This window comes from Aricia agestis, chromosome 20 (genome assembly GCF_905147365.1).
Source record: "Aricia agestis chromosome 20, ilAriAges1.1, whole genome shotgun sequence".
Taxonomy (NCBI): domain Eukaryota; kingdom Metazoa; phylum Arthropoda; class Insecta; order Lepidoptera; family Lycaenidae; genus Aricia; species Aricia agestis.
This window is the reverse complement of record NC_056425.1, coordinates 2982086-2995590: the sequence shown is the minus strand read 5'-3', so window position 1 is coordinate 2995590 and position 13505 is coordinate 2982086. Positions and strand designations below refer to the sequence as shown.

The window sequence follows — 13505 nt, the reverse complement described above, 5'->3', positions numbered from 1 at the left end:
TTATAGTTAAAATTACAGTTACAGTTAAAGTTAGTTAGTGCAACTCAACCTTATTGTTTAGATTTAAGCTCTCTTGCTCTTTGGCAGACCCTGTGTTGGAACTTTTGTAAATCGTAAATCGGTCAATGATCGAGTTTGCACATCGTTGTTTATGACGAGCGAAATACACATATCAACGAGTCTGCGCTTTAGTGAGATTGGTAAGTCACCATTCTACATGGACCAGTTTTTCTGCCTTTCTGTTGTCATAAGAAACTAATTAGCCCAAGTAGAGGTACTCGTTGACATAGTGAATTCCCTGCTCGTCTACCTCGACCCTACGTCTCGTACTGTTGATCATTGTTTGTGTTTTTGACCTATTTTTTGTAAGTTCCACCTCTAGGCTTGCAGATCTTGGAGCATAATTTGATGATGTGCGGCTGACGGGTACGGCTGTAGGCGCAAAAATGACGAAGTCGTCGATAAAGCGGAGATTGCTTAGGATTTTCTTGGTAACTAAAATTTTACATTTTTAAATTGTTAAAAAAATCAATGTATTTTCAAGTTGTCAATAATATTTTAAGTACCAGATACTGTTATTTTATTCTCTTCCTTTTTACACCCATGTGAAAATCGCTAACTAAAGAAAAATGTAAATTTTTAAGACTTTTTATTTTGTACTTTTGAAATGAATGTTAAATAAAGGAATAATAAGAAAATAACTCACATTTAAAGCTGTTTATCAAAAATATTTAAAAAATTATAATTTATCCAGATCATCCGGATAATCCGGATTTGAGAATGACAAAATCCGAAAATCCGGATTAAAAAAAACGTTTTTGCAATCCCCAGTAATAAGCTAGAGCGTTGAAATTTTTACAGATTATGTGTTTCTGTTGCCGCTATAACAACAAATACTAAAAACAAAATAAATCAAATATTTAAGGGGGGTTACCATACAACAAACGTGATTTTTTGCCATTTTTTGCTTGGCATCAATAATGGCAGCAGGTAGACTTGAAATTTTCACAAAATTCTCAGTTGTATGTGTACTTTAATAATTAATAATAAAAATTACAATAAAATAAAAATTTAAGCGGGGCTCCAATACAAAAAGACACAATTTTTGGCCTCATTTTGTCTCTATAATGGTACGGAATCCTTAGTGCGCGAGTTCGACTCGTACTTGGCCGATTTTTTGCTTATCTCATATTTTATCTTAAAGGTGAATGCACAGCAAGCCGAACCGAACGAACCGAATGAATCAAATCCCCAGAAGGCCTTACTGGGGTCCTGCCAGATTAACTGATTCGACGCGTTCAAATGTGCGAGTTTTCATAGGATTTCATAATACTTATAAAGAATTCTAAAATTTGTCTTTCGGCTCCAATAAGTGTGCGTTCACCTTAAAAAACAACCACTCATATTTTTTAAAGCATAGACAATTTAATTTTTTTTGCGGGTATGTATTAAAAGCCAAAGTCCGTAATTATTTCTTTTATTTTATTATTGTCATTTAATTAAATATAATATAATTCTTATTCTCATAATTTTTAAGTACGAAGTCCGGCTCAGTTATTACTTGGGTACCGCACGTAAACAAATATTTCCATTGGTCATTATCTAAATGATCGTTTACAAATAAAGTGTTAGTACGGAAAATATATTATTTATAAAACAATAATACTGTACAAAGTCGTCAAATAATGGGCATGTATTTAACTGGGCATAGCAGACGATATCATAAGCTGCCAAATATTTGTGACGCCTACATAAGGCGTCACAAATCCGAAACATAAAATCTATTATTTATTTCTCATTTTTCCCCTATTTATTATATTTTGAAAATACCTAACTTACCTACGTCATTCACCATCTGGCTAATATATCTAGCTATACATAAAATCCATTCTTTTATTTTAAATCATCGTCCCGAACCTAAATCCTCTATTTATGAATAAAAAGAAAAAAGAAATAAAATGTTCTAATTGCTAGTTACCATCTTCTTCATCTTCACCACTTCATCCACTTACGTCTACAATATAAGGCTGTTCAGAGTAAGTTACAATACAAGGTAAGTCCAGATTTAATCTAATATATAAAATTCTCGTGTCATAATGTTAGATAGCGTACTCATCTGAAACGGCTTTTAACTGATTTTAACCAAATTTTATATGCATATTCAGTGGGTCTGAGAATCGGCTACTGGGTACTTTTTATATTGATAAGTGCATTTGTTGAATAAAATATAATAGTAAATTATTACAACTCGAGACTGACGGCGACCATTGCTTGTGCGACGGGATAGCGATGGACGTTGCCATGGTGACATACTTATTTAGTCACTTCAATAAAATAATACGGGCGAAATACTTTATATGGCAAATAAACGTTTGCCGGGACAGCTAGTGTCAATCTAAAATCAGTCAATACTATAACAGAATGGTGTATCGCACTTTGGTGCTAGCAAAGAAATTACTGGTTGATTTTTTTTATAAAATAAGGGGGCAAACGAGCAAACGATTCGCCTGATGGAAAACAAGTAACGTCGCCCATGAACACTCGCAACATTAGAAGAGCTGGCCTGCAGCGAGTGCATTGCCGGCCTTTTAAGAGGGCATACGCTTTCTTCTTGAAGGATCTTCGAAGAATATTAAGAGCCAATGGAATCGCTGCGCTTAATGATGTCAGGCAAATAAAGCGATTCTATTGGTTCTCAAAAAAAAAACGTTCCATTCAACGTATCTCCACTCTCCAGTGGAAACGCACTTTTAGCGTAAACTTGAATTATTGGGATTTACCCTGATAATACTATTCATTATCAATTATTATCTCTAATTAATATATCATATACAGGATTTAACAAAACTAAGTGATAATACTTAAGGGTGTGTTTGTGTCCCTTGTAAAGAGTTTTCTGTGAAAGTAGCAGTGCTGATAGAGTTAGGATTGGTTTCTTTGTTGCTATTTATTTATTTATTTATTTATTTATTTATTTATTTAGGACCAAAAACAGTTTTGCATTAGTTACAACATTAGGTTTGGACATTTAAAAATACACGCTACATGCAATAACTAACTACAATTGTTCACAGCATGCGATTAACATTATAAAGTAAACAGTAACCACATAATATTTTTTTTTTAGTTTTTAGTTTTCCTAAGAAAATAAAAATAAACATTTAAAAATACACACAACATGCAATAACTAATTACAATTGTTCACAGCATGCGATTAACATTATAAAGTAAACAGTAAACACATAATATGTCCCAATGCGAATTTTCTCATACAAGTTACTTTGACAGTAAACTCTATACAAGGGACCCAAACCATCCTTAATCCTTCCTTTGTTTTATTACACCGTATGTATTTATAAATTATAATATAACATTATCTAGATAGGACGGGTCTGGGGATCTCTGGTGCTGGGTTTTCCCAGCGAACGGTGGAGGCGAATTTCGCAGGCTTCAGGACATACACGAACTGAAAGTTAAAAGTTTTACATAAATACAAAGAATTATTATTTATAGGGATAACGCCGTAACATTTAACCCAGATAGACACTTGGGCTACTGGAAGTGCTATTACAATAATATAAGTAGTATTATATACTATCAGAAAAGAATCCTAGATAATGAACCTATATTATTTGGTCGGTTTAGGTCAAGTCCAGCCGACAGGTTACGAATGCCATATTGACTTGACATATCCCGAATCCCGATCAAATAAAACTGCCTATGAAATATGGATCAACTTCTCTAATGGTATCTACATGCTACGCGACAAACCCCACATGAAAACACTTACTACCCAAATTAAAATAGTCTTAATTCCTCTGGAAAGTGCTGGTCTAACCACCCTGACTAGGGTTGCATAAACTCACCACGACGACGGCGTACAGCGCGCCTACGGCGAAGCCCACGGCCACGTCGCTCCAGTGGTGCATGTGGTCGACGACGCGCGACAGGCCGACGTACCAGGCGCCCATGAGCGCCAGGAACTGCGCCGCGTGACGCAGCAGCTTCGACCCGCGCCATTTGCCTTTCACTTGCACGTACAACTGGAATGGTGGAAAGTGAAAAATTTTAATTTCTTGCACCAAGTCCGTAATGGACAGCTCATAATCTTTTTCAGTCATGGTTGAAACATCTTTTGTTAATGTGTACTGCAAAACAAAGATTATCAAAACCATTTACTGACAATTGTAATAAATGTAGGTACCTAATTTCTTGGAAAACATAATTATGTCGGATGTGATGCCTGAAAAAACCCTGCAGTTTTTATGAGTCAAAGTTGGAAAGTAATAAAGTAAAAAATACTTAATAGTAAGCGTTGCTGGTTACAGGATACCCCCAAAGGAATATGCTCTTTTTCTAAAAATTTGCAAGTCATACATGATTTTAAGTAACTCTCAAAATAAACCTTTTTGATGTTAATGTTTCAGACAAAAAAGAAACCAGTTAAATTGGTATCTACGATTTAATCGATGGCCTATCATCATCTAGATTATTTCACTATCGAGTTAATCAATAAGCGGGATTATTTTGTAACTAGATAACTAGAACTTATCTCTGGATTAATTTACTACAAAACTTAATATCCTAGTAAGTGGAGCTACTAATCCATCTTTTATCTAAGTTATAATGTGTTTTTTTCTTATAAATACTGGCGTATTATTCTTGGACTTACAACTTACGTAACTGGTACTTCTGATATTATAGGTATAGGATTTTATATCAACGTTCCAAATCATAATAATATTATGATATTACATATATGTAAGTAGATGTGGATGGTCAGAATCCTTCCTTGTTGGACCTCCTACTGACTTCAAATCCTGACGGCTACCAAATATCCGTAACCGCACCACTTGGTTCATCGGATCATTGCCTTGTTAGGAGTTCTGTGCCACTTACGACGGTGTTAAGACAGCGCGCTGTTAAATACCGTCGTGTGTGGCACTACAAGTCAGCAGACTGGGATGGGATACGGTCGTTTTTTGCATCCTATCCTGGGGGCACGTGTGCTTCTCGCGGGATGATCTCGACAACACTGCCAACTCTGTTGCCGATGTGGTGATGCAGGGGATGGAACTATTCATTCCGACCTCTGTAGTGCCAACTGGCGGCAGATTTCGTCCCTGGTTTGGTTCATCCCCAAAAAAGCTTTTCGCCAGAAGCAGGAGGCTTACCAATCCTGGGCCAACGCAGTGTCTGCTCGGGATTTAAATACCAGCACATATAAAAAGGAGTACAACCTTGCCTCTAGGTCCCTCAAGAAAAAGATTACTCGGGCAAAGCAACAGCACATCAGTAGAATTGGCAAGAGACTTGAGCGCCTCCCCTCGGGAACCCGTGCATTCTGGTCTCTGGCCAAAGCTATTGAAGGAAGTTTCTGCAAGCCAACCCTACCATCCCTACACATAGGAAATGGATCGTTGACCCAGGACGCAAAAGACAAAGCCGATCTTCTGGGCAAGCTCTTTGCGTCAAACTCGACCCTGGATGACGGGGGGCAGAAACCACCGACCATACCGCGATGCACGAGCATCATGTCGGATATACGGTTTCATCAGCGCTCAGTGCGAAAAGCCCTCTGTTCCCTTGAAATCCAAAAGTCGAGTGGGCCTGACGGAATCCCGCCTATTGTGTTGAAAAAGTGTGCTCCAGAGTTAACTCCGGTCTTGACGCGTCTTTTTCGGATCTACTATTCCACTGGCATCGTCCCGGCTTCCTGGAAGACAGCCTTGGTGCACCCGATCCCCAAAAAAGGAGATCGCTCAAATCCTTCCAACTACAGACCAATCGCTATAACCTCTCTCTTCTCGAAGATAATGGAATCCATTATCAATAGCCAGCTTCTTCGATACTTGGACGCCAGGGATTGCTAAGCGACAAACAATACGGGTTCCGTAAGGGTCGCTCGGCTGGTGATCTCTTGGCATACCTGACTCATCGTTGGGCTCAGGCAATTGAGTCGAAGGGAGAGGCATTGGCTGTTAGTTTGGATATTGCGAAGGCCTTCGATCGGGTTTGGCATAAAGCGCTGCTATCAAAGCTTCCATCATACGGGCTGACCGATAAATTATGTAAGTGGGTCACTAGTTTCTTAGCAGACAGAAGCATAAAGGTCGTAGTTGACGGCGAATGCTCGGAAACTCAGTCTGTTAATGCTGGTGTCCCTCAGGGCTGTGTGCTATCGCCTACTCTATTCATACTGCATATCAATGACATGTTACAAACCAAAGGCATTCATTGCTATGCAGATGATAGTACAGGTGATGCTGTATATACCGGCTCCCCTAATATTTCTCGGCAAAATGTCACTGAGAGTCGAAACGAACTTGTGTCTAAGGTGGAGAATTCATTGGAGAAGGTCTCTGAATGGGGTAGACGTAACTTAGTCCAATTCAACCCCGCCAAGACATAAGTCTGCGCGATCACCACTAAAAAGTCACCAATGGTCGTTTATCCTCGTTTCGAGGGCACATCTTTAACCATCTCCCCTAGCATTGAGATACTTGGCGTCAACATATCGAGCGAAGTCTAGTTCCGATATCATCTTGAGGGTAAGGCCAAATTAGCCTCGAAGAAGCTCGCTTAACAGAGCGAGACAGTACTTCAGTCCGGACCAACGCCTACAACTCTACAAGGCGCAGGTTCGGCCTCATATGGAATATTGTTCTCATCTCTGGGCAGGGGCGCCAAAATACCAACTGCTCCCTCTGGATCGTATCCAACGAAGGGCTGCTCGAATTGTTGACTGCCATAGTGTTTCAAACAGCTTGGACCCCCTGGAATTACGCCGAGATGTTGCTTCACTCTGCATCCTCTATAGGTTGTATCACGGGGAGTGCTCTGAGGAATTGTTCGGAATCATACCACCTGCAACTTTTCGCTATCGTCCCACGCGAAAAACATACCATCCTCATCACCTTGATGAGTGGCAGTCTTCCACAGTGCGTTTTTCCCGTAACATTCTGCCGCGCACTGTAAAACTCTGGAATGAACTGTCACCAGCAGTATTTCCGGACCGATACGACTTGCAAACCTTCAAGAAAAGAGCGTATACCCTCTTAAAAGGCCGGCAACGCACCTGCAGCTCTTCTGATGTTGCGAGTGTCCATGGGCGACGGTAGTTGCTTACCATCAGGTGACCCGTTTGCTCGTTTGCCCCCTTATTTAATAAAAAAAAAAAAAATTAAGGCATATTAAGAGCCCATTAACATAATAATTATGTATAGCTGTTAGTCGTCCAACAGTAAGTAAACCCTGAAATATTTTTGAGTAAACGTATGTCTTATGTCCAGTTTTCCGATTTCCGCGCCTCGTCAGTACCCTGGCAGGTGAACACCGTGATGTAGCCCCGGCGTCCTGTGACCGGACTATAGATACTCACGATGAAGAAGACAGCGGTGTACATAGCGAAGCTGGAGTGCGCGCTGGGGAAGGACAGGCGCATGTCCTTGAACCGCACCGCGTCAGTACCCTGGCAGGTGAACTCCGTGATGTAGCCCCGGCGTCCTGTGACCGGACTATACTTACGATGAAGAAGACAGCGGTGTACATGGCGAAGCTGAGTGCGCGCTGGGGAAGGACAGGCGCATGTCCTTGAGCCGCGCCGCGTCAGTACCCTGGCAGGTGAACTCCGTGATGTAGCCCCGGCGTCCTGTGACCGGACTATACTTACGATGAAGAAGACTGCGGTGTACATGGCGAAGCTGGAGTGCGCGCTGGGGAAGGACAGGCGCATGTCCTTGAGCCGCGCCGCGTCAGTACCCTGGCAGGTGAAGTCCTGGATGTAGCCCCCGGCGTTCTGTGATGATGAGCTCGGGATAGGGTTGCATACCTGGAATTATGGTAGTGTATGTTTTAGGCTGGAATACCGAAAAATATATCCTGCTAACTAGGTTTTGATAGCAAGGATAGAATAAATGTCACATATGTATGGGATTGGACATAATGCATTGCGATGTTTTATTATAGCTTTACCACGTCAGTCCCTAGTGCCACACGTATTTTTTAATTAGTAAAAGAAATAGAGTATGCTCAGAGACTTACATCAAAGAAATGCGGCCTCAGTCTCCCAATCACATACTTAGCGGAGTTGGACGTGAGCTGCTGGCAGGCGGCGCCGAAGGTGTATATGCCGATGGTGGAGTACCCCGCCCACAGCCAGCCCGGCACCAGGGAACCCGACACGAACTTCTCACCAACACCCAGGCCCTTCTTGTCTAGGATATACTCGGTGAGGAGAACCTGGAATGTGAATCAAGAATGTCAATTGGTTGACACTAATTTAATTAGGTACCAAGTGACATATCCTTGGAATGAAGATTTCTATGGTCACTTTAGCATATGGTGAATACCACCAACGTGATTAAGAAACTGTTTGTAGCATGCACATTGCACAATGCACATTTGAACAATGGTTAATCATTGGTAAAAGAATATGTGTTCGTAACATAAAGTTAATATTATAGGTATATTAACTTTATGGTTTGTAACCGTATGTAGTGTTCGTACCGTAGAGCCGAGTTTGCCCACACCCAAAAAAGACTAATTTTGTCGTTAGTCCACTAATTTGGTTATTTTATTGAACATAACCTCAAAAAATAAAAAATATATATTTTTCGTGGTAACTACTGATTTCCTAACTTTAGGGAGGGGGGACCCCCTCTCCCCCCATCCCCTCCCCCTCTCCTCTCCCACCCCCTTTCCTCTCCCGCCCCGCCCTATAATGCGTAATTCAAATGCAACCCCTTGGTCCATTTTGAATCAACGCGTACAAATCATATTGTATTGACAAGTTCAGTCAATGAATTATCCGCTGAACAACCGTCTTTTGTAAAGTAATCTGGTATATAAACTTGTATATATGCACAGTAAAGCGTATTTATTTTAACTAACTTCGTTAGTGCGAATAATTAGAACTAACGAATTATTAATTTGTACTTAAAAAGAAAGTAATGACATGAAAGCACTGTAGTACTAACCGTGACAATAATAAAAGCGAACCCCAAGCCCGCGAGCAGGACTTCAGATATGGTCTGGTGCTTGTAGGGCAGCATGAGCGTCTGGTCGTCGGCAAAGTACCCGCGGTGGTAGGGCTCCGCCACCAGCAGCAGGATCAGCAGGGGCGCCGCCACTGGACGAAAATGAGATTTGTATTTCGCTTTATCCCTTTAGTAATAGCTCCCACACCGGTTTCGGTGACGGTGGCCGGTTTCATTGAAACCAGGCCAGCTACGCAGTCCCAACCCAACAGTGCCCAAGTGTGTGCGCAGTACACAAGAGCACTCTCTATTCCTATACTCTCATAACCCAGTGGGACGGAAGACCGACACGACCGGCGAGAGATCAGGCGCAGGACCGACTTTTTACATGCCAATCCGACGCATGGATCATCTTACTTGTCAGACAATCAGGTGATCAGCCTGCATTGTCCTAACCAAACGCGGGAATCGAACCCACGACCTCCGAGTCAAGAGCCGCGCTCTATACCACTAGACCACGGAGGCGTTAAATCCCTTTAGTATACTTAATCTATTCATTTTTCCAGGTTAAAAAGTATTGTAAGTATTTAAGTATATTAAGTATTATGTTCTTTCCCGAGACTCAAGTATCTCCATAACAAATTTCATCATAACCGTTCAGTGGTTTAAGCGTGAAGAGGTAACAGACAGACAGGCATTTATGACATATTAATGAATAATAATAAAATATATATTATGCATTTGATAAGCCTTATTAAAAACCTAAGTCCATGTCTAACTGGCTAATCAATAATCGTGGTTTATCGTCAATTTCATGGTCTAACTACGACCGCTTTACCTAACTAGGTTTAACCAGATAAGTTAAATACTGTGCAAACTGAGATTTCATAGCATTTCCGCGTAGTGGCCAGCTATATAAGATTCGATGTGCTTATTTCTCAACACCCTAGTGCGTCAGATTCTAGGTATCACAGATTACTAAGTGATATGCCTGACTCAGGCCATACATTGAACATTTTTGTACTGGATGTGTATCACGATTCACGACTTTGTGCGCCCAAACAGAATCGCCGGATACTGCACATTTCGCCAATATTTAAAGCACATAATATAACCAGGCCCATTTTATTTTAAACTGAGTTTTTGTTGCACAGGGTAATCCCCTCAGAACCGTAGTAGAAAATACCATAAGCCCCAAGCGGCCCCCGGCGGCCGCGTAACAATTGAATATCTATTGTGTCTGTGTTTCCCACGATTGAGGTAGGGGAATAAGTAGCACCCCAAGGCCTACAATTATTGTGGTTTATTGGTGACATTAAGCCATCACTCATCAGTTCCCAACCAGTTGGAAATAAATTCTAATTACCCTTATTCCTAGAATAATTTAGAAAGAGGGATTCAAAAATGTTAATTGTGAAATAGTATAAATTATATATTTATTTATTTTAGCTACACTTGGAGACAACAAAAAAACCTAATCAGTACGTGTAAAGGATAATAATATAAATGTAGGTTGTTTACTTCACTATGAAGGGCAAGGACAGATAAGCATGTACCTACTTAATAAATAATTAATTGTAATTAATTTTATTATTATCATAGGACATTTTATCTGTTGTTCCACTTGGAGATTATATAAAAGCGGTCTTTAAAAGGGTAGAAATCTAAATAGAAAACTGCACTCGTGGTTGCTATAGAAAGAGTTTATTTGCGGAATAGAGAAACAAAGGCCTGAGCAAGCGAGATGTCACTATCAGTAACACTGCGTGGCAAAAAGAGACGTGTGATACATGACAGCAGCACTCTTTTTTTGACGTCCAGTCGGCACGTGCCGCACGTTGACAATTTAATCTCATAGAAATCATGTTCAATCATGCTTGTGTAAGTGTATACGTATACATATATTATTTTTACACACAGATGAAACCAATTTCGGTTTCGTTTGATAGCTCGAGATTGTTGCTCTATTCCGCTAGGTACAACCTCCGAGTCAAGAGCCGCGCTCTATACCACTAGACCACGGAGGCGTTCAACTTCATATTATTATAAATGCGAAAGTGTGTCTGTCGGTCTGTCTGTTGTCTCTTCCAGGTTAAGAGACTTAGGTAACTGTGTAAGGAACGTTAAGCCGGAAGAAGGAAATATTTTTTGTCGTACGCCTAAAGCGTAACGATGTCTTTGTACCAGTGAAGGTTATTGTCAGAGAAGTTTAAAACCAGCTGACATGCATGCTTGCATGTCAGCTGGTTTTAAACTTCTCTGACAATAACTTTTTGATAAAGTGACTTACTCTCTGACAATAACTTTTTGATAACTGACTTTTTGATAAAGTGCCGAATAGGCTATTCACAAATTTTTTGACAGATTCTCCATACTTCATCTGTCAAGTTAATTGGTGGATAGCCTATTCGGCACTTATCAGGAAGTGGTGAAACAGACCCTTATTCTCTTTATTTAAAACTAGTTAGATCGGTGTTTTCCAATCTTTTTCTGCCACGGACCCCTAGGAAATTATGTACAGTTTTTAGGGACCCCCTTAATAAAATAAACAGCAAAAAAATCTGAATATGTATGGTCCAGAGACGACACCGCGGACCCCCATACGTATACTCGCGGACCTCCAGGGGTCCGCGGACCACAGGTTGGGAAACACTGAGTTAGATGATACGCGTTGCGCCGAAATCCGTTTATTACGCGGTTATCGTACATTTTTCCGAAACAAAAACTATCCTATATTCTTTCCCGTCTCTGAAAGTATCGTGAAGAGGTAACAGACGCACACACACAAAGGCAGATTTTCATTGAGTCAGTCCACTGACGAGTTAGTGCTGACCTGACACTGCCATTGTGTTAGCAGATTTACATTGAGTCAGTGGCTGTCGTCAGTGTAGTGTGCTGACTTATCAATTAACACAATGGCAGTTAAGCGCACTGACACGGCAGTGGACTGACGTCAGTTACTGACTCAATGTAAATCTACCAAGGATCCATCCTGCTAGGCTGTATGACAAAAAGGTTTAAACTTCTTTTACAGAGGTTCCCAACATTTTTAAAATTTAGATTGATAACTTTATCAAAATCGAGTGATTTTCTATCTGTTTGTGATAAGATCTAAATCTAATAATAAAATCTTTTTTTTTATGAAATAAGGGGGCAAGCGAGCAAACGGGTCACCTGATGGAAAGCAACTTCCGTCGCCCATGGACACTCGCAGCATCAGAAGAGCTGCAGGTGCGTTGCCGGCCTTTTAAGAGGGAATAGGGTAATAGGGGACGGTAGGGAAGGGAATAGGGGAGGGTAGGGAAGGAAATAGGAAAGGGTAGGGAAGGGAAAAGGGTAGGGGATTAGGCCTCCGGTAAACTCACTCACTCAGCGAAACACAGCGCAAGCGCTGTTTCACGCCGGTTTTCTGTGAGCCCGTGATATTTCTCCGGTCGAGCCGGCCCATTTGTGCCGAAGCATGGCTCTCCCGACGTCAGATCTATTGCAGTTCGTGTACACTGTACTTAGATGACGTAACCGATATATAATCATTTATGCACTATGTTGCACTATGTTGTCATCATTTGGCTGTTAGTGTATGTTTAAGTTCCTAACCATGACCTAGCCTTTCACTTGCCTTCCATCGAAATCAGACTGTATGCAGTAGGAGTTATGATAAGAATGTAAAACGTCAAAGCTGTATGAAATTTATAATACCTAATTTACATTTAAGTACTATAATCAGTAAATAATTTCAGTAACTAACAAAAGAAACAACAACGGAAAATATTATGTTACAAAGATAATAATATGTAGGTAGTTAAAAATTAATTGTCTTGAAAACATACATACCTATTATTTGAGATTAAATTCATGAAAAAAATTTTACCGTTCGTATTTTATTATTTTTTGCGTTATTTATTTTTCATGGGTCTGTACCTAACCTGAGACACTATGAATAATTTTCGTGAAATATTACCTAAATTAATAAAAAAGTACTTACCACAGGCCAAAACAACAAAATCCAAGATCATCTTCCAAATTATCCTGTCCACGGCCATCGTGTTTTCCCGCCTATTTCCCACAAAACAAAACAAAGCACCGCCAAACCAAATGAAACAGCGACTATCCGCTATCGCTATGATAACAGATAAACTTCAAGGTGGTTAGTCATATTTGTCACAAAAGTACCGTATACTGTATAGACTAGCCTTTTAGCACTTATCACTACAAATATTTCACAAAGCAAAGTACATTCCTCTCTGTAGCACTATTCCTGTGCATTTTTAATCGACTGTTTATCTATCTCGTAAACTTGTGACTAACTGCAAGGTAAATATAAAAATAATCACTGCCATTGACAGGTTCGTGAACAAAGCGCGACCTGTGATGTAGATCGTGTACTAGAATGTGAAATAGTTTGTGTAAAGTCCCACAGATGGCGCAGCGCTAATGTTCTTAAAATCCCTGGATCTGGATATTTTTTGACCAGTAGAATAAAATTATTTAAATTAGGAATACTCGACCATGATATAAAATAATTTT

The 13505-nt window shown here is 40.3% G+C and overlaps 1 protein-coding gene across 1 annotated transcript; it reads right to left on the bottom strand.

Annotated features, from left to right (window-relative positions):
- Positions 1-3163: 3163 nt before the first annotated feature.
- LOC121737226 (putative phosphatidate phosphatase) lies at positions 3164-13300 on the bottom strand. Its single transcript, XM_042128835.1, has 6 exons — positions 12964-13300; positions 8979-9130; positions 8044-8241; positions 7673-7831; positions 3867-4043; positions 3164-3466 (listed from the first exon to the last, which is right to left on the bottom strand). The coding sequence occupies exons 1-6, from the start codon at positions 13019-13021 to the stop codon at positions 3374-3376; spliced, it is 837 nt and encodes a 278-aa protein (XP_041984769.1). The 5' UTR covers positions 13022-13300; the 3' UTR covers positions 3164-3373.
- Positions 13301-13505: the final 205 nt, after the last annotated feature.

What these genes read in the sequence shown, in the direction of transcription:
- LOC121737226 (XM_042128835.1), bottom strand. Translation starts at nt 13,021, where the DNA reads ATGGCCGTGGACAGGATAATTTGGAAGATGATCTTGGATTTTGTTGTT. An exon ending in TGAGGCCGCATTTCTTTGAT is followed by an intron (nt 7,832 to 8,043) that starts GTAAGTCTCTGA and finishes CCATAATTCCAG; the next exon opens with GTATGCAACCCTATCCCGAG. An exon ending in ACACCGCAGTCTTCTTCATC is followed by an intron (nt 4,044 to 7,672) that starts GTAAGTATAGTC and finishes CCACCATTCCAG; the next exon opens with TTGTACGTGCAAGTGAAAGG.